Here is a 20080-nt window from a genome sequence, read left to right as displayed (position 1 = left end):
CAAGAGCTGACCTTCACCCCGTCAGACAGGTTCCCAGCCCCAGCGACCCATGCAGTAGAATTAGAGCAATGGCGTGTCTGCTGGTGAACAACGGAAGTGTGGCAGAGCCCCCCTGAGGAGCGCCCACCCTCTTCCATGCAAGAAGGGAGAAGCAAAGACTGGTCCTGGGACTGCAGCGGGCAAAAACCTCGCTTTGCCCCCTCACAGATTCCTCCTGCTTTGGCAAATTCTAATCCCCAACACTGCCCCGAATGATGAAATTTAAACCGTTTAGACTTTGCAGAACTGCATACACTAATTTAATGACGCTCCCGTGTTCTGCTTCAGGGACCAGGCAGACGGAGGAACTCTGGTAAAATGAAAGCGATGGCTCTCCAAGCATGTGGGGGGAAGAAAAGAGGCTTAAAGACACCAGAGCCCTGGGACACAAAGAACTCTTGGCCAGTGTGGGCCCCTCCTCTCCCTTCCTGCTCGGATTAGCCCTTGTCTTCCTTCCTCGAGGCTGCCTAACAGGCAGCCCGGAGCCAGCAGGCCCTGGAAGCAGAGAGCTGCCACTTTGGGGCCTGGTAAGTCACAGCACAGGGGGACAGCTCACCAAGGAAGAGACAGGGGACACACACCAAATCAGGAAACCAAAACTGCTCCCCAAAGTCAGGGTGATGACAGGTGTGGTGAGGAGTGTGCCTGGCTGAGCACTGCTGGGATTCGCTGGGACGGTGCAGACGAGGGGGACTCTGGTGCAGGCCGGGCGCAGGGCAAGAACTAATGATGCACACATGTCAGCACCGACAGGTCCTGGGCTTTCTTCAAAGTCCTCGCTCCCTGCTGACACGGGGCCAGGCCTTAACCAAAGCCCCGTTCACAGACACTAATGTTACAAGCAAAATTCAAAATCTCAGGATGCCCCCAGAGGCTTAACCCCACATCTCCTCAGAGGAGCCCCCACTTTCCTCCACAAGGGAACCTAGCGGAAGCTTCTGCACACTGGGTGAATGAGAAAACCAAGAGGCTCGGAGTCAGGTTGACATATCAGAGGGAGAAGACTTTGGTCACAGGAGGCAGAATCTGGAATACATGGCCAAGAACATGGGCAGAGACCAGGAAACACAGAGGGGGAGAGAGACAGAGAGAGAGACTGACTTCTCAGTGAGGCAACTAAAGGACATTGTCCTAAACATCGACACAACCAAAATATCTACTGAAACTGAAACTGGGCCAATCACAATTTCCTCCATAAGCAGACTCAGCTTACCCATGGGTGGCATTCAAAAGTTCACCATGACTTGGTATCTAGAATTCTGAAAGCATTTTTCATAGAAATAAAGCGATACCTATAGTGAGGGTATACCATCATGGCCCATGAATTCTTGGCAACAAGGCCCACGCTGTATTCTTCTTTGATTTCCAAGTGCACTGCAGAGAACCTGACAAAGAGCAAAAACTCACATGGATGTAGGGTGAGTGAAAGGTTTCTGCAAACGTCAGGCATGACTTCACATCTCATGTCTTTGTGTGTTCCTAGAGAAGAGCTGACGTCCTCGGTTGTTTTTTTTTTTTAATGTTTATTTATTTTTGAGAATGAAAGACAGAGCTCCAGCAAGGGAGGGGCAGAGAGAGAGAGACACACACACAGAATCCAAATCAGGCTCCAGGCTTTGAGCCATCAGCACAGAGCCCAATGTGGGGCTCAAACCCACAAAGTGTGAGATCATGACCTGAGCTGAAGTCGGTCGCTTAACCAACTGAGCCACCCAGGCGTCCTCCTCCTCAGTTTCTAAAGATACTCAAAGAATCACACCAAACTCCTTCTATTTAGGCCCTTGACCTGATTTGTGTACTATAATACCCGTTGTTCCCACCACCTTCCCGTTCACGTCAGATAGGTCTCTTCTCTGACTCGGCAGAGGAAGGAAACCACAGCCATCGGGCCACATATCCCCCACCCCCGCTCACTTCATCTGTGTGATGATCAAAGTGCATTTTTCATACTCTGAGATCCTCCAGTGCGGCTTGCTGCTTCGTTGACTTATGGTCTTTTGCCAACCGATAGAACTTCTGATGATCTGCGCTCCATGGGGTTTGCCAAATGGTCCCCATGCAGCTCTGTCACAGGCACTGACTGTCCCTTTGCAAAGTCATGGAATGAGGGTCCAGAGTGAGTGCTGGGTGATGTCACAGCTCAGGGCAATGAGGCTAAAGGGGGACCCCAGGGCTTCACCTCACATTCGTCCCCATCAGGGCCTCTGAAGGCTTAAGAATAAAGAATTGTCAAATAGCTATAAACAATGATTTTTAAATTAATGGTCCTTTCTCTGGGAAGTGTTTGAAAAGGTTCTTAGACTCTGAAGTTCAAAGACTCAAATAACAAACTCTTCTGACAAAGGGGAATTTGCCTAATAAGTCCAAAGCCCTGACAGTCCTGCTAAGGAGGGTGCCAGGTAATTCTCTGCCAAAGTGCAATCCCACTTCCAGGTATTTATCCGAGAAAAATGAAAACGTATGTTCCCACAAAATCCCCACGCAAACATTTACAGCAGAAAAGGCAGTAGGACATCGTGGCTAGGAGATTAGCCTCCAGGTCAAATGTTTATAGCAGCCTTATTTGCAATCACCAAAAACTGGAAATAACAGTGAATGAATGAAGTGAATGAATGAACAACTGGTACATCCATACAATGGAATACCACTCAGCATTAAAAAGGAACGAGGCATACAACAGCCTAGGTGGAGCTCAAGGGCACCCTTGAAGGGTGGAAGAAGCCGGTCTCTGAAGACTGTACAGACTACATGCTTTCTGGAAAAAACAAAACCACAGGGAGAGAGAACAGATCTGTGGCTGCCAGAGGTTGGGGGTGAGGGGAATGTCTGACTACAAAGGGATAGCCCTCCGGAATTCTTCAGGTTGGTTCCATAGTGTAGCGGTTAGCACATCTGCTTTACAGAATTCCTCAGGTTGCTGGAATTCTTCTGTATCCTGCGGTAATTACAAGAACCCATGTATGAGTTAAAGCTCCTAAGATTGCACACCAAAAGTAAAAGTGAGTTTTACTGTATATAAATGTCTTTTTCAGAAGCTCACAAATCCTGGACGCTCCTCCCATGTAACAATGGAGTCTCGAACGTTGGCCAGCCTTGCTGACTTGTTCTAACGAGCAGGGTACCAGTGAGAGAGACAGAAGAGGTGAGACAGCACCCTCCTGGCCTCCGTCTGGAGCCATGAGTTGCCGAGGAAGAAGTCCAGCTACCCGGGAACCACCGTATTAGAGACGGGTGGAGAGACCAGAGAGATAATGAGAGATGCCTGAGGAGCCCCCACCCCTCTGCATCCGCCCAGCCCAGAGGACAGCCTTGCCAACTGGAGAAGCCATGATCCGGCTGCAACCTCAGGAGACAGCCGGAGCCAGAACCACCCGGCGAGGTGCTCCCAAGTTCCTGGCTCAAGGAAACCCTGAGAGAAATGTGAATGTTTTAAGCAACTATGCTTCAGAGTGATTTGTTCACAGCCATGGCCAACTAATAAAGGCATTTTCTGAGCAATTGTCATGTGACAGACACTTGCTCATACATTGTCTTGCCTATTTTCCTTCATTTCATCATTTTCTGGGCACTTTCTATACGCCAGGGACTCTACGTGGAAAGGGGCGAGAAGTGCCAAGAGCAAGAGAATCACCAGAATGTGAGGGCTAAGAGATGGGCGTCCAGAGCCAGACAAAGGTGCTTGGTTCGGGCAGCTGGCCAGATGGTATGTCCCTCACAGAGGCAGCACTAACAAGATCCAATCTAGACACAGTGCATGTTCGGCATCTGTGGGACATCCCAAGGGAGCTGTCTAGGGGCAGCTGGATAGTTGGCCTAAGGACCAGAGAGAGCCCTGGACTAGACATAAGAACAAGGGGGTTATCAGAAGGCCCTGGAAGCCACCCAGAAAATGAGGTCAACTGTGAGGAGAAGGCACGGTCTTGGGACAAAGCCCTGAAGAAGGCCAACACTCAAAGGGCAGGAGGGCACAGCGGACTGAGAAGGAAGACTGGGAGGGTGAATCTGTCACTATCGAACTTGGAACAGCATTCCTCAGAGGGGACGACCAGAACTAGGAAGTGCTGCGAAGAGATTAAATAAGATAAAGACAGAAAAGCATCCCCTGCGTTAAAGACAACCACCTCAGCAGGGAATTTCACTGCGGTGGGGCAGACAGGAGAGAGAATGGAACAGGAGGGAAAATGAGGTAAGACAGCAGAGCTCAGACGAGGTCTAAGAAGCCTGGGGGTGAAGGCAGACTCCGGATCTGGAGACGAGGGAGGAGTGTTTTCCAGATGAAAGAGGCTCCAGCCCATCTACATGCTAAAGGAACCATCCCAGAGGGAAGTTGAGGCTGAAGGTACAAGGTGGGGCAGGGGTTGCTTTGTCTGTGAAGTTACAAGTGAGGCAGGGGAGAGGAGGGACCCGGAAACAGGTGCCCCCCACCGTGACAGCTAGGGCTAAAGGCCACTAATGCAAAGGTAGGATCCTTTTTGGTTTTGTCCACAATATCCCTGTAAAGGAGGATGCTACAGGTCCAAGGTTTTAGGAGAGGGAATATGGAGGGCGGGCCTGGAGCTGGCCCCCACCACCACTTTGCTGACCCTTGGTTTCCTTTCTTTGGCTTACAGTGCTGGCCTTAACAGAGACTGACACTGTGCAGATACCCCATAAACATTTATGAAACAGAGGAACATGGGAGAGTCCCCAAAAGGGTCTCATCCTAGCCCTCATTGGCTAATACCTCCACTGACCAAGAATAGCTGTGACCAGGGGCCATGGACAGCAGGAGACCCCATCCTCTAGGCCCAGGCCAGGCCCATCCTGTGGCTTGTCTCTGACTATCCTCCTCCCACGCATTCTTCATAGGTGGCTTTTCAGTGACTGCCTGTCCATCCCTCTCCTTTCTTCTCTTCCTTCTTTCCCTCACCTTTTTTTTTTTTTTTGTAATCATTCTCTTCTCATACTTTCATTTTTCTCTCCTCTTTCCTTCCTTTTCCCTTACTTTTATCCATTGTGTGGAATGGAAGTAAACTTCTGAAATCGTTTTGTGCTCACTGATGACAGCCCAGTGTGCCAGCCCAGCCCACGGTCTACCTCCGTGGGGCCCCACCATCAGGGGCTGTTCTCAATTGCCCAGAGCCAGCCAGACCTGACCCCCACACCACATCCCATCCATTTCTCACCTGCATAGAGTGTCCTCGCCTTTCTATTCGCTTCCTCAACCATTCCTACTCTCTCCAGAAGGCTTTTTGGACTGTGAGCCCACACAGATTTTCCCCACTTCTGACATTTCTATAGCCCGACTGCCTATGTCACACACAGACATGAGTCATATGCTGACCTGTCAGTTGTTACTTCACTCTGTGTTATGTCTATGACTGATTTCCCCAACCAATCATAGCCATAAAGGAGATGATTTTCATGGCCTGGGATCAGTGGCCTTGATAGAAAGTTTCCCACTTAACCAAACTCTGCTCCGCAGCTCTCATAAAAATCAGCAGCAGCTGGTTACATATAATGTCTATGGGCTCAGCTGAAATCTCCCCCTGATCACGTTCACTCCACAAACTTCCCTGGGTGCCGATCTATGTTCCTCATGCTTATCTGTGACGGACTGAGGAGGAGAGTCCTCGCTGGAGAGACTTGGAGCCTGGGGGAGAGGAGATGTATGCTGGACCTTGCCCTGCCGCCCTCTGAGAAGCTTACTGAGCATCCGTCGTGAAGCCAACCTGATTTTAGTTTTCTCATCTTGGAGATGGAGCCTAAAGGCCCCATCTCGCCCCCTTTCAGGGTTGTGTGAGGATCAACCAGGCAAACCTATGTCCCAGTGCCCTGTAAGCTGCACAGACACGTCGTGGTTCTATTACTGGCGGATTCAGTGATGAATCACTGTCCACAAAAATGCACCCAGTTCTGGGAACAAAAAACCACTCATATCCTTGACTATTGTTCTGGACAGGCAGGCCAAAGCTCTTTTTTCCTGCCCGCAAACACACGGTGCTGCTGAACTTGAATGGAAGACCCCCAGGAAGACTGGATAACCTCTCCCACGTCCGCGCACTGGCCACTCAGACACTAGCCGCTCGGAAACTGCCAGGATACTGCAGAAGCCAGGGGGTTGGTGATTTCTGGAAGCTGTGGTCAGGACCCAGCCTGAGTGCTCCTGCAGCCTGCAAGTATGATCTGATTCGGCCAAGAGGTAATGCATCCCTGTTAGCTGAGTGTCATCCCCTGAAATTGTACCTATCCAGAACCCCCGAGGCTGGCAAAGGGCTGAATCTCCCCGTGTGGAAGGAAGGGCAGTTGGGCTCTGTGGCCACCACTCCCGTCTCCCAGACCCACCTCCCTCTTGGGACGTCCCACTAATCACAGCCGCGCTGGCCTCCCCAGCTTCAGGGACCCTGACCTTCACACAAGCTCACAACTCTCCTCACCCTCCCCACGGGTCAGCATGGGCAGAACAGTAAACAAGGCCGTGTAGAAGGCCCGGAACGAGGCAGAAGGGACATCTGGCCCATGACACAGCGCTTCCTCGTCGTGCACTGCAGGCCTCAAATCTGGCCCCGTGGAGGAGACCTCACCACCCCCGTGCAGCAGAGCCGCAGGCCATGTGCACACCCTCCAAACCCAACAGGAGATAGCACTGGCGGGACAGTGGGCCTTCTCTTGCCAACCCCAGGCTTCCTGTCTGAGATCCTAGCACAGACCCAGTGCGGAAAAGGCCAGAAAACAAGGTTTTGCTATTCTGAAGAATTGGTTCTACCTCACTCACCTGCAGTTTGTGGGGGAAATTGTAACATGCAAATCATGTTCACGGATTAGGGATCTGATGAAGGATCTTGAAAGTTAAGGGTCTACTCCACTGTTGCAATCATCATGATATAAATATACCCTATACTTTTCCACCTAACATTCTTTCAAATATTCAAAAATTATCTACTAGGGCTTATTATGTATCAGGTGCTGCCCTAGGAACTCTGAACTGGAAGGTAAGGGAAAATGCATTTCCTGGGGCACCTGGGTGGCTCAGTCAGTTAAGTATCCAACTCTTGATTTCGGCTCAGGTCATAATCTCACAGTTCGTGGGTTCAAGTCCCCCATCAGGCTGCATGCTAACAGTGCAGCCTGCTGGGGATTCTCTCTCTCCTTTTTGTCTCTGCCCCTCCCCTACTCATGCTGTCTCTCTCCTCTCCTCTCCTCTCCTCTCTCTCTCTCTCTCTCTCTCTCTCCTCCTCCTCCTCCTCCTCTCTCTCAAAATAAATAAACTTTAAAAAATGCACTTCCTGCTACTGAAGGGTTATACCTGCTGGGGAGATGGTAACACAGAATGAAATAAGAACCAGAGTGTCATGGGTGAGGGGTGTGTGAAGCACAGCCCACACATGCCTGGGGGAGGGCTGGGAAAGCCTACAGAGGTAACCCTTAGACACAGTCTCATCCCAGACTGGAGGGCTGAAGAGGCAGTCCAGGTAAAGGCAAGAACTTGAACAACCATCCGGGGCAGCCTATCAGGAGAACTGCAGGCATTTTCGCACAGGGTTTTGGAGGGGTAGGGAGGGAAGGACAATCAGGGATAATGTGGGAGTGGCAGACAAAAGGCCAGGTCACAGAGAGCCCTGAGTGTCCCTGTGAAGAGCTGGGACTTCACCTGTAGATACTGGAGAGCCACCAGAGTGAAGGAGGAGGGGGTAAGGAAAGCAACTGGGGAGTGGGAGAATGGATCAGAGTTATTTTCCAGAGCCTGGACTCCTGTCCAAAGGAGAACCAAGACGACTCAGGAAAGGAAAGAAGGGGGCTGGATGGGTGCAGAGGAATCAGGCTGACTCACAGTTCTCATGGCGTTTCTGATGAATAAGATGCAGGAGAGGCGATGAAAGCAGGTCTGGGAGAAGGAGGTCACTCATCCCATTCTTGGCATTTCTTATCTACATTTCCATATGCACAATTTTATGATTCCTGGGGGTTGTCACGGACTGAATATGTCTCCTCAAAACTCAGGTTGCAGCCCTAACTGCCAATGTGATGGTATTAGGAGGGACAACCTTTGGTTTAGATGCGGGTGGGGCCCCATGATGGGATTAGTGCCCTTATAAGAAGAGGAAGTTAAAGGTATAAAACCACAAAGAAGAAGAAAGAAAGAAGGAAAGAAACAAAAGAGAGGAAGGAAGGAAGGAAGGAAGGAAGGAAGGAAGGAAGGAAGGAAGGAAGGGAAAGTGACAAAGAGGGAAAGAAGGAGGAGAAAGAGGGGGGAGACACAAGAGCTTCCTCTCTCTGCCATATAAGAACACAGCAAGAAGGTGGCCATCTATCTGCAAGCCAGAAAGGAGAACCTAACCAAGAACCAAATCTACTGGCACCTTGATCTTGGACTCCCAGTCTCTGGAACTGTTGAGAAAATAAATGTCTGCTGTTTAAGCCCCCAGTCTATGGTATTGTGCTATAGCAGCCTGTGCTAGGATAGGAGTTATTTTCATAGTTGCCCAATATTCTATGCATAATAAAACATATTTAATATCTTCCTCGTGCTTGGACACGGAGTTTGTCTTCTCTTTTCATTATTAAAATAACCCTCAAATATCTTTTATATTTTTATTTCTCTCTTCAAATAATTCTTGCAAGTGGGGTCACCCAGTCCAAAATAATCGTTTTTATGAATTGCATGTGTTGCCAAGTCTCTAGAAAGAGGGAGGATCATGGACTACACTACCTGCAGCATTTAAGTGCCTTAGTTTTCTCAAAGCATTAGCAACCAATGAGATGTACCTCTGTCTTACTACCATGATACTGTTATATGTACACAAAGTAACAGTTCTAAGTTTAGCATTGACTTTTAAAGTATAGTCATGATTTTGTCCCTCAAAATAGGGAGAGGCAATGGGATACACACAAATAATTTACTAGGGGTTTGAACAATCTTCTCTGAATACCACCTGGTGGTAATCCCAGCACTCAAATGTCACTCTCAGCTGTGACGCTAGCTGTGTGTCAGACTGGAGCTGGGCTTGAAACTTGGTCTAGCTCTTTCTTCACCAACTCCACACTGAATTAGGGACCATCTTTCCAACCACCTTCTTAAAATGGGGGAAACTGCTTCCATCCAAGATAAATTCTTTACCCTTCTACTCCACAACAAAACACCTAGGAATTCATGTTAAGGAAATAATTAGACAAGTGCAAAGATTTTCTTTCTGCAAGTATATATACATATATATATATATATATATATATATATATATATATATATATATATATATATTATAGCATCATCTGCATTTTTATATTGGCAACTACCTAAACATACAGTGGTTCATTCATTCCTGCATTTGTTTAATGAATATTTATTAAGCACCAAGCACAGGACTGATACACACGGAAGAAGACAGAGCCCTTTCTCTCACAGCACAGGGGAATAATGCTTACATGGACCACAGTAGATGCATGTCCTAGATTACCATGCTGTCATTAAAGAAGATATGCTCCAGGAGTATTTCATGGCTCTGGAAAGTATTCATAATATTATATTTTGAAATGCATAGATACTTAAATCCTGGTAAGACACAAAGGGTTAAGAGTGACTGGTTCCCTTTGGGTGGTGATCAGAGTGGTTTCTATGCCTTCAGTGTGCTTTTCTGTCGTCTCCAAATTTATACACGTGCTCATACTGTGACAGGAAGAGATGCCCTGTTAGTTTTACACGGGTATGCTCCTTGCCTCTTGGCCTTTCTCTCCTTGGATCTAGCTTTGTTCATGGTAACCTCTCCCCAGCAACGTCACTCTGATTCCACAAAGTTCACAGCTAAATGGAACCGCAGGTGTGAAGATGGTTTAGGATATCAAACATACACAGAGCAATATGGATGACATTGACCGAAGTAGGAGAAACAGACTCCGTTACTCACCTTTAACATGAGAAGAAATTAGCTTTCTACTTCTGCTCCCACAGGGAAAAGTGACCAGTCTGTATCTAGGCACTATCTGCAGGTCACAGGTCACTCTACCTACCAAACCCTGTAGTCAGGGTCCTTCTGGTTCATCCGTCCAATTTCCACCCTCTTAGGCACCAGCCAAGTGATGAACCGTCCAGACCTATCTCCATCCCCATCTGTGGAGCTACGAAGACCCACTTCTGTAAGTGAAAACCAGGAACAAGTAAAGAATAAATTCTGCAAGTAGAGCTCAAAAATGAGAAAGGCGGCACTTGAAGGGAGGGGCAACTACTCACTCTCTCTAGAACAGGCTGCCAGAGGCTTTGCAGGAGGAACTTCTGCATGGAAAGAGTTTGAATGAGGCCACTCTTCCCTCCAGCCCTGAATGTTATGGTAATTCACCCATTCAACAACCATTTGCTAGACATGTGCTTTGTGTCAGACACTGTTCTAGGCTCTAGGGCTATATCAGTAAACCAAACAGACCCTAAAAGCAACCAACCAACCAACCAACCAACCCTGCCTTCGTGGAGCAGTGGGCCAACCGCTCAAGGGTTTTGGAGTTGACCCTCAAGGACAGGGGGTTGAGGGAGGTTTGGAGCAGAGGAGTGAAGTATTCTGACTCTCTTTTTCCTCTTTAATGGGTCACACAGGTCTGTTTCCTCGGTATTCCTTCACCTTAAAATCCATTAAAGGGACCCTCTTGAACCATTTTTTCCTATCAGTGGCTATGTTCCAAGGCCAGGGGAGAACCTCTACCCCACAGATATCACGACTTCCCGTAAAACACAGGCAGTAAGATGGTGGGCTGTCAGCACAAGAACACACTGCTGGACAATGGAGCACACGGCCCAGAAACACCCCTCCAGGGCTGTGGACACAAGTGGCTCTGGGCAGCACCACCAAGACTGTGCTCCCAGCCCCCGCCCCCCCACATTCCCTACGACTGGGGTATCGTCAACCTCTGTCTTCAGTCAGCTGCTTTCCAGGGGAGTCCAGCACCGAGCCCCCCCCCCCCCCCGCCCCAAGCTGCACGCAGCCTGTGTGAGCAAATCAGAGGACCAGACAGAAGTCCCCTCATAATTATTCACAAGGGTTGAAAGCTGGGTTTTTCAGGGTGTGGTACACTGAATACCGAATTTCATTTAATGAAATTACAATAGGAGAGGGGAAGGAAGCATTGTTTAAACCACTTGTCTCCACCTCAGCACCACCACACATGTGTGTTCCTGAGTTGTGAGGGATTTACCTTTGGCTCTGGAGTAACAATTACCATGAGGGGAGGACTGGGGAAGGTGAGCTCAAATCATGGAGAAAACAAAACTGATGCCAAAGCGGTATAAACTCCTCTAGTCAAAGCACTGGCCAGCACGAGCAGGCAACGTGAATGGCAGCGGTGCTACATGTGACTCCGGCTTGGCCAAAAGGACCCTCCTCCTCATCTGCTCCCCCAAGGACCCCTTGCTCAGTCTTGCACCTGCTCTAAACATGTCAGTGTCTGGCCACTCAGGAGCATCTGCCCATCAACGCATCCGCCACAAGCCCCAAGCCGCTCCTGGGATCTGATGCATCAGACAGAAGATGCGTCAGTCACATCTTCTATTCTGAGAACTTCAAAATAATCTTTGGAATGTCCTGTGCACTCTGGTAAAGGCCCCGGGCACTTCATTTGCTGCCATAACACCGGTGCATGAAGATGCAGAGTAGCCTAGTCAGTAACAGCAAAGTCTTCTTCTGGGGTTTTTTTTTTTTCTTTCCAAGAATGTTAAAAATACTTGATGAAGTGGAGCACCTGGGTGCCTCAGTTGGTTGAGCGTCCGACTCTTGATTTTGGCTCAGGTCATGATCTCACAGTCCATGAGTTCAAGCCCCGAGTTGGGCTCAGCGCTGACTTCATGGAGCCTGCTTGGGATTCTATCTCTCCCTCTCTCTCTCTCTGCCCCTCCCCTGCTCTCTCTCTCTCTCTCTCTCTCTCTCTCTGAAAATAAGTAAATAAACTTAAAAAAATATTGGATGAAGTGATCAACAAATCCATTTTTCTGTGTCCTTTTTGCCACATCTAGAACCATTGTCCTATATTGAATTGCAAGACGTTTAACATTTTCCCTTTTCCCCATGTGTTCAACAATTTCAAGATTTTTTCCCCCCTGATATTAAGTTCTAAACATTTTCCCTTAGAGTCTGAAATTTTAATTTCTGGTTACAAATCTAAGTGGTGAAAAGAAAAGTAGGTCCCCAAGTTGTAAACAGACACAATGTAGATTCCATTTGTTCCTATGTGGCTCTAAAAATAGATAAACTTCTGGGTATATAATTTCGGTGATGCATGGTAATCTATTTTTTAAATTTTTTTAAATTTTTAAATTTTTTTAAATCTTCCCCCTTCCCAGTAGCTAATCCATGATATGCTTTAATCTCTCCACAGAAATCAAAAGCTGCCGGTACGAATGCCAACATATACAATCAACTTACATTTTCATATACGTTACAACATCACTGCCATGCACTGCGTTATGCTCTCTTGAGGCATACTAAAGGTGGAGGTAGAACTGACTCACTGGGAATCAGGTAAGAGCCTGCGGGTGGCCATGAGACTAAGTCACAGGCTCCAAAAGCCACTGGGAAACCGAGTACCTTTATACTGGTGTCATTCAGTATAGCCTCAGCAATATGTCAGTTTAATGATAAAAATTTACGGGCAGCTACTGAAGCTACACGTATAATACCTCTACCTTAACACTTCTTTTACCAAACTAAGAGTTTGTATAACTGATGCTTGCTGACTTCATCTTAAGAATTGACTGAGCCTGGGGGCGCCTGGGTGGCTCAGTCGGTTGGGCGTCCAACTTCGGCTCAGGTCATGATCTCGCGGTCCATGGGTTTGAGCCCCGCATCAGGCTCTGTGCTGACAGCTCAGAGCCTGGATGGAGCCTGCTTCGGATTCTGTGTCTCCCTCTCTCTCTGCCCCTCCCCTGCTCAAGCTCTGTCTCTGTCTCAAAAATAAACAAACATTAAAAAAAAAAAATTAAAAAAAAAAAAGAATTGACCAAGCCTGGAAAGATACCCTAAATATAAAAAGACTGATGTCCCACACTTGCTTTCAAAGATCCTAAGGAGTACATAAACATCAGGGTAGGAAGAAAAATATCAGTGGAAGCATAACAAAAAAATCTACAGAAAAACTGGCTATCTCGGCCATAGTAGACACACTCGGGACACCCAGTGACACTTAATGAAAGGACTCTGATCCCAAAGGGGACATTGGAACTCGTAACCTAATTTTTTAGCTCTTTTATTTTAAAAGTTCAACATCTGCGAAAGTATAGAAAATAGTGTAATGACCCACCTCCTGCACCCATATTTCAGCGTTAACTCATGGTCGATCTTGCCCCATCTGTACATTCACCCACCTACTTGCCTCTTGTCCAGGATTATTTTGAAACAAATTCCAGATATCATATAATTTCACCTATAAATATTTCAGTATGTATCTCTGAAAAATATAAACTTTCTTTAACTATAACCATAATATTATCACATTTTAATAATTTCTAACATGAAATCAATTTATCATTAAATTTAATAAATTTTAATACCAAATAGTCATTCAAGTTTCCTCAATGATTTCAAATATTTATTCACCGCGTGTTTGTTCGAATTAGGACCCAATTAGCCACACATTGCAATCAGCTGTTGATATATCTCTTGAATCTCTTTTAATCTAAGTTTGCCCTCCATCTTTTTTTTCTTTGCAATTTAATTTTTTGGAGAAACCATAGTTTCCCACAATCTGGATTTTGCTGATTGCACCCCTGCAGTGAGGTTTAACATTCATTGTAGCTTAATTTTCCCCATTCTTTCTTACTTAGTTCAGAACAAGATCCAGAAACACTTCCCAATAAAACAGCTAATAAAGCAAAAATAAAAACAAAAAGCAATCTGCTTGTCTCTCTAAAGGAGCAGATGCTGACAAACACAAGATTCTGAAAATGTCCCCCAGAAGTGGAAGCAGCTACATTGATTAGAAAGCCAGGTTAAACTGGGGACATTCCTGAGCCAGCCACAGACCACAGGGGCGTCACCTGGAGATGAGGTGGGGAGGTTGCCAGGAGTGGTGACTCGCTCAGGACAAAAAGGTTCACAAGCGTTCAAAGTTTCATCTTCAGAGAGAAATAAACCCTGGAGGAGAGAGAAGGCTGGGGGGAGGGGAGCTCAGCGTTGGCCTCAGCATGTTAATCAGTTTTAAATCTGCCACCATTAAGAACTAACATTTCAGAGTCCGGAGGGGGAGGGCAGGGGCAGGCTGGCCTGTTGTTTTCCAGAGGGACACAGGTTGGACTCCGAGGACAAAAGGCACGGCCTCACAGAGCTCCAATGCTGGAAGGACTTACCAGAGCACGACCGGTTAAGTCCCAGCCCTGTGACAGGCAGCCGCTTGTGAAGGCAACGCAGGCAGCCCCCCTCCCCCACCTGTGCTTCCCCTGCACAAGAGAGCGTGTGCTCTGCTGCTGGCTTTCTAATAATGGGACACACTTGGCTACAGGCTTTGGAGGAAAAAAAAAAAAAAGACGACCTTAAATTTCAGCTCTTTCACTAAAAAGCGGTGTGGCCTTAGATAACCTGCTTAGTCTCCCTGTGCCTCAGTTTCCCCACCTGTTACTTGCGGATACTACTGTCCATCTGCCAGAGCTGTTATGAGGATAAATGAAGTTATGCATGAAGGCCTACAGTGTAGTGCCCAGCACATTCCCATTATGTGTCAGCCTTTGCCCCCCAAAGATTTCCGCCAGTCCCTTCCACACCACATCCTTGCAGGAAGCCATGACAGCACCTGCAGGGCGTCCGGCTGGGTTACCGATGCCGTCTGTGGCCATGCATGAAGCAAAGCCAACTGACCCATAAAGAGTTCAATCCCATGATCCTGATCTCAATAGCGTGGCTCCAACCAACTGAGCTAATTACGGTACAGTCAGATTCACCTCGGCTTGCACAGAGATGCTCTCAGCACTTCATACAACATTCTTCAACACTTCTGTCCTAAGATGCTCTGTGCCACAATACACTTGCCAACTTTACTAATGATCTCATCTTCTAAAAATCTTAATGTAATGTAGCAAACAGATGTGTCCCATAAGAGGATTAAGGTGGAAATTCATTACAGCAACAATACCAGTGGATTTGTGTTCTATAACTAACACCGATCAATCAACTTAGGGCACACTCCATCTTCCCACTACTCGGCTTCAAGAAAAACATGGGAGAACTAGCCAGCCAGGTCTCTCCCTCAAAGAACTGATCTGTAACAGGGGAGACAGTGAGAGCCCCATGTACTGAGAGCCTGACCTAAATGACCTCTAATCCATGCTGCTTAGGAATCACCAAAGCATGTTGGAAAAAATACACATCCTGATTCAACAGGTCTGGGGAGGCTGACAGCCCCTTTCTAAGAGGAGTCTAGGTGACGCCCAGCCCACCCTTGAAGGACCAAGGCTCTAATTCTCACTGTGATCTGTTGTTTCGCAGGTGGAACAGCTGAGACAGGGAGGCGACCACAGAGACAGAGGTCGTGAGAAAAAAATGAACACAATACAGTCAAGAGATGGAACTCTGGAAAATGGACAGGCTGCCTGGAAGGAAGACATCCAAGACACAGAAGTGGAGTCATTGAGAGCTGAGGCCTGGTGTTGAATGCCAACCCTGGAACTTCCCACTCGTGTGACCAGGTGGATTCCTTCTGTTCTGGGTCTCTTCTGCCACGGAATGCAAGAGTACCCGTACCTGATCCGTAGACTTGGCGAGATGATGCATATCTAGAATGCTCCTTGTCTTGGGCAAGCGCCTAGAACACAGTCACTATTATCACTCCACTCTGTCTGGTCCACAAAAGGCACCGAAGTATTTCCTGAACTGAATTACTAAGTCTTAACTGCCATTGTAACAGATAAGCTGGTTATCACTTAGTTTGTAAAAATAGCCTACGATTCCACTTTTGTCTATCAAAAGGAAACAAGAACCCATAGTCTTTCATAATCAATCAACCCCAAAACATTTAAATTGTGAAAGGCATATGATTTATTAATTCTACTGTATAGTTTTCTACATTAGAGGTCCTATAATTATAATTCCTTAGAACACTGAACCAGAAATAAACACCTATTTATGCAACATTTGAGAACAAAAGGGCTTACCTAGGCCAGACAGAACATATAACCACCAAAATGAACATCTCCCCAGTGAGTCTACAGCATCTGTTTTGACCTTTTTGTTATCACACTCGTCATTAATTTACTTATCTTCCCTGGAATGACTAGCAATTTTGGAAAAGACAAAGCATAATAAGCACAATATATCATTTTTGTCCGAGACAGTGGTTTAGTTAAGTGAACAGCTAAACTTCTAAAGGAGTCGGCAGACATGAGCTAAATTAATAGATCATTAAGTTAGAAAAAGATGCACAGACTCAAGTTTTGGCTGGGAAGGGCCTGAGAGATCCAATTCAAACGTTCCCAGCACAGGAGAGACTCTTAGGGGGTGCTGCATAAATTAGAACCCTCCACAGGGCCTTCTAGATGCCGGTTACACAGGTGCATTCACTAAGTGACCGTCCATCCAGCCTCTCACTTAGGCCCTGCACACTTCTCTGTGTGTACAATCTACTTCAAGCAAAAGTTTACTCCCCACAGGGTGTTGAAAGTGTGGGACAGCTGGGTACACTGAGGGTGTCTGCATGTTCCACAGTCAGGCTTCTCCATCCTTTCCATCACACAGATTGCCCTCCCACAAGGAACTCCCCATCTTGCCAAGGCCAGGCTCATTGGGACCTGAGAGAAGCATTCCCTGTGTTTCGGGAAGGCTTACTCAGGGCAGGGGTCTGGAGTGAGAGCTCTGGGTTCCCTCACCATCAGCTAATTCACAGCAAGGATGGTAATAGTTTCCACCTCTGACTCTGAAATCTACCAGGCTAGGAATTCTGCCTCAAGGCTCTTACTCATGCCTGTAACATTCACCTGCCCCAGGCCAAAAAGTACCTGGCACACAAAGGTGATTTGGTGAGCTCCCCAAGGTAATGCAATGGAACCCCCACGACTTCCGCCCACCCCACACTGCTGGTCCAGGGAGCAGAACAGCACTGGGGGCTGAGACCCAGGGTTTGAATCTCAGCTCTCTAGTCCTAGCAAAAAAAACTAAGTTACTTACTTGCTCTCTGCCACAGTTTCCTCATCTGCAAAATAGGGATCCTAAAAGTAGCCTCATTCACAGAGGTATGTAGCATTAAACGATATTGCACACTGACTCACAACTCGTTAGCTCTATCACAGGGGGACCATCCAATTTTAAGATTCTCTGCTGGAAATTAATGAGCATTTTTAAACATGAATGTGCACCGAGGCATATAAATGCACTGAATTCTGCTCTGCAGAGCCCTGGCTAATAGAATCAGCCAATCACTCAGCTCTAGACATGAAAAACAATGTCAAACATCTGAATATACTGCAGGGGTCTTTGGGCAAAAGACGCTGAGACCAAGCATAGCTGGGTGCCAAGACCAGGAGTCAAGGAGTTCTACAGGTTATCTCCAGGTTCTCCTTGCTCTACAGGCAACACCTCAGAACATTCTGTGAGCCAGTGCAACTTCAGCGCTGTGGCTTCTAGCTGAGGGGGGTGGGGGGGAGGCCAATGCTGGAGCATCATCATTTCCTCCTACCAGAACAGAGGAGGAACACTGGATCAGGACTATGGGGCTACTCTATAGAAACATAAAAAAGTACTTTAGCTTCCAGCTTGAAAGTTCAACCTATGTATATAGGGTTTGAAAACCACTTCAAGGTCATAGGGCCACAATTATGAGCCTTCTGTGGTTTCAACAAAAGATCACTGTAATCAGTGATCATAATGAATGGAGTATCATGATGCCAAAAGAAGTCCTTTGAAACTTTCAACTCAATCTACTGATTAAGAAGAACCAAATAATTTACAAAAGTGATTCTGATTCGCTGAATTCACACTACATCATTCTGTCCCTCCATCTCCCAATCCATCCTGCTTTTATGGCCAGAGAGGTTCCCCCAAACAGTGATCGTTATCCACTCTGCACCAACACGGAGAGAATGAGACAGAACTGCCCCATTCCTCATTCCTGAAAGCACGTTACTAATTAAGGAGAGAAAGCATTGATACGCTGACAGCACTGCCCAAGTACACCAGTTTCCACATACAAACTCCCTCTCTACTTCCAAGGCAGGTGAACATCATACAGAAATCTAAAGAATTTTGAAAAATCAATTTTGTTCTTTTTGGTATCAAGGGTTATCTCTTCCAAATATTTATCAATGTTGATCCTCAATGAATAAATCATCTCCAAGCTTTGATATGAACCCAAGCAAAAAAAAAAAAAAAAAAAAAAAGTGCCGGTAAGTAATTCTTCAAGGTGCAATCTGTTTAAGTAGGAGGGAGGGCTCTCTTGAGTAACCAAATGGTTAGCTTTCAATGCCCAGCTCTTTGCAACACACACTTTGCAAGATGCCTGTCCTCCTGCAAAGGGTTAAAAAAAAAAAAAAAAGAAGAAGAAAAGAAGAAAAAAGCCTCTATCGGGTGGACTGAGAAGCCATTCTTCCCAGGGGACACTCATTTCGGGCTGCGAGGCTCTGGCTTTGTGAGCGCGCCGCCCCTCCGCGCCCCCGCCCCTCCTCCCACAGCTACCGCTTCTTCAAGGTTCCCAAGGCCACCTGCTTCTCCAGAGAAAAGGGGGCTACTCCGAGAGCTATCTCAGTGCGCAGTCGGCATCCCCCGCGATGCCCCGCGGGGGAGGAGGAGGCGGTGTCCCCCAGGAAGAGTGCTTTGTCGTGAGGCTCGCGCGGCCGCCCGCAGCGGCCCCAGAGGCCTGAGAGGTTTAGACCTGAGTCCCCCGGGGCCCGGTTTCTTTCCGCTCCAGGCTCGGCGCCGGCCCAGGTACCAGGGCCCGCCGCCGGCATCGGAGCCCCACCCCGCCCACCCAGCCGAGCTAACGGCGCGGCGCGGGGGAACCTTCTCCATCTCGCCTCGGGCCCGCGCGGCACCTGCTCTGCTCCGCCCGCTCCGGCTCTGGCCCGGAGCGCAAGGCTGTCCTCCTCTCGCGCCCGGGAAATCCCGCGCCAGCCGGCGGACGCCCCCGGCCCCTCTACCTAACGGGAAGGGGGGAGGTCTGCCCTTGGGCGCCAGTCCCCCGGGGCCGCGGCTATCCGAGCCTGCCCGCGGCGCCCCCACCCCCGCGCGCCCCGCAGCAGGGGCCGCGTCCGGAGAACCCAGCCCGCATCTGTCGGCCGTACCTTGTGCGGCGCCCGCAGCAGCCGGTGGACCCCGGCCAGCTGGGTGCCGAGAGCGAGGTCCTCGCGAAACGTGAACAGCGGCGGCCGGCTGGGCTCGGGGAAGTTGGTGCTGTTGAAAGGGTCCGTGTCGTCCAAGAACTGCACCCGGCAAGCCAGCGTGGCCATGATGCATCCCTGCCCCTGGGAGCGCGGGCGCCGGGATCGGCGGGGCCGCGGGCCGAGACGCCGGGGTCACACCGCGAGCAGGGGAGGCCGCGGCCGCCGATCGCTGGCTCGCGGGCTCGCAGGCTCCGGCGCGCCCGGCTGCAGCCCGGGCTCCGGCCGCGGGGGGGCGGGGCGGGGGCGGGGCCGACAGGCCCCTCTGTCCCCTCCTCCGGCTCCTCCCCTGCTCAGTCCCCTCGCGCCGGGCCCAGCTGCCCCGACCGCGGAGCCTGCCGCCGGGAAAGGGAAAGGGAGACCCGTTCCCGCGGCATCCGCAGCCCTGCGCCAAGCCGTCTGGCAGACGCGGCGGGGCGGGGATCCCCGGCGGGCTGACTCCGGCAGCGCGGGCGCCGCTTGGGCCGCCCGCTGCACGGGCGTCCCTCGGCGTGGGGAGCATCGACGGAGCTGCACCCCTCGGGGAAGCTCCGGGTCTTCCCCATCTGCGAGAGGACTTAACCCCTTACAGATGAAGGCGGCAGTGGGGGGCTCCTGCTGCCTGGATTTGGAAAACCCCAGCTGGGCACCTGCAGAAGAGGGAGCCGGCCCCCCCGCAAGCAAACGGGGTGGCAGCCACCTGGAGCTCAGGCGAGGGTTACCCGGAGATTTCCCTTGGGAAGAAAGAAGCTT

At 48.9% G+C, this 20080-nt stretch overlaps 1 protein-coding gene across 13 annotated transcripts in view; it reads right to left on the bottom strand.

The window, feature by feature from the left end:
- Positions 1 to 19583, bottom strand: part of FHOD3 (formin homology 2 domain containing 3) — a 469161-nt gene extending 449578 nt beyond the window's left edge. For 7 of the 13 annotated variants that reach the window (XM_053902583.1, XM_053902584.1, XM_053902589.1 and 4 more), the window contains exon 1: positions 19253 to 19582. In XM_053902583.1, the coding sequence (XP_053758558.1) occupies positions 19253 to 19417 (165 nt within the window). In that variant the 5' untranslated portion in view covers positions 19418 to 19582. Of the gene's footprint in view, positions 1 to 19252 lie in introns of all 13 variants that reach the window. The other 6 variants (XM_053902586.1, XM_053902585.1, XM_053902587.1 and 3 more) reach the window with 2 other exon arrangements.
- Positions 19584 to 20080: the final 497 nt, after the last annotated feature.

Source organism: Panthera pardus, unplaced genomic scaffold, assembly GCF_024362965.1.
Source record: "Panthera pardus isolate Hobbes unplaced genomic scaffold, ASM2436296v1 HiC_scaffold_15, whole genome shotgun sequence".
NCBI lineage: Eukaryota > Metazoa > Chordata > Mammalia > Carnivora > Felidae > Panthera > Panthera pardus.
Note: the sequence above shows the minus strand (reverse complement) of the source record. Positions and strands in the feature narration are given on the sequence as shown.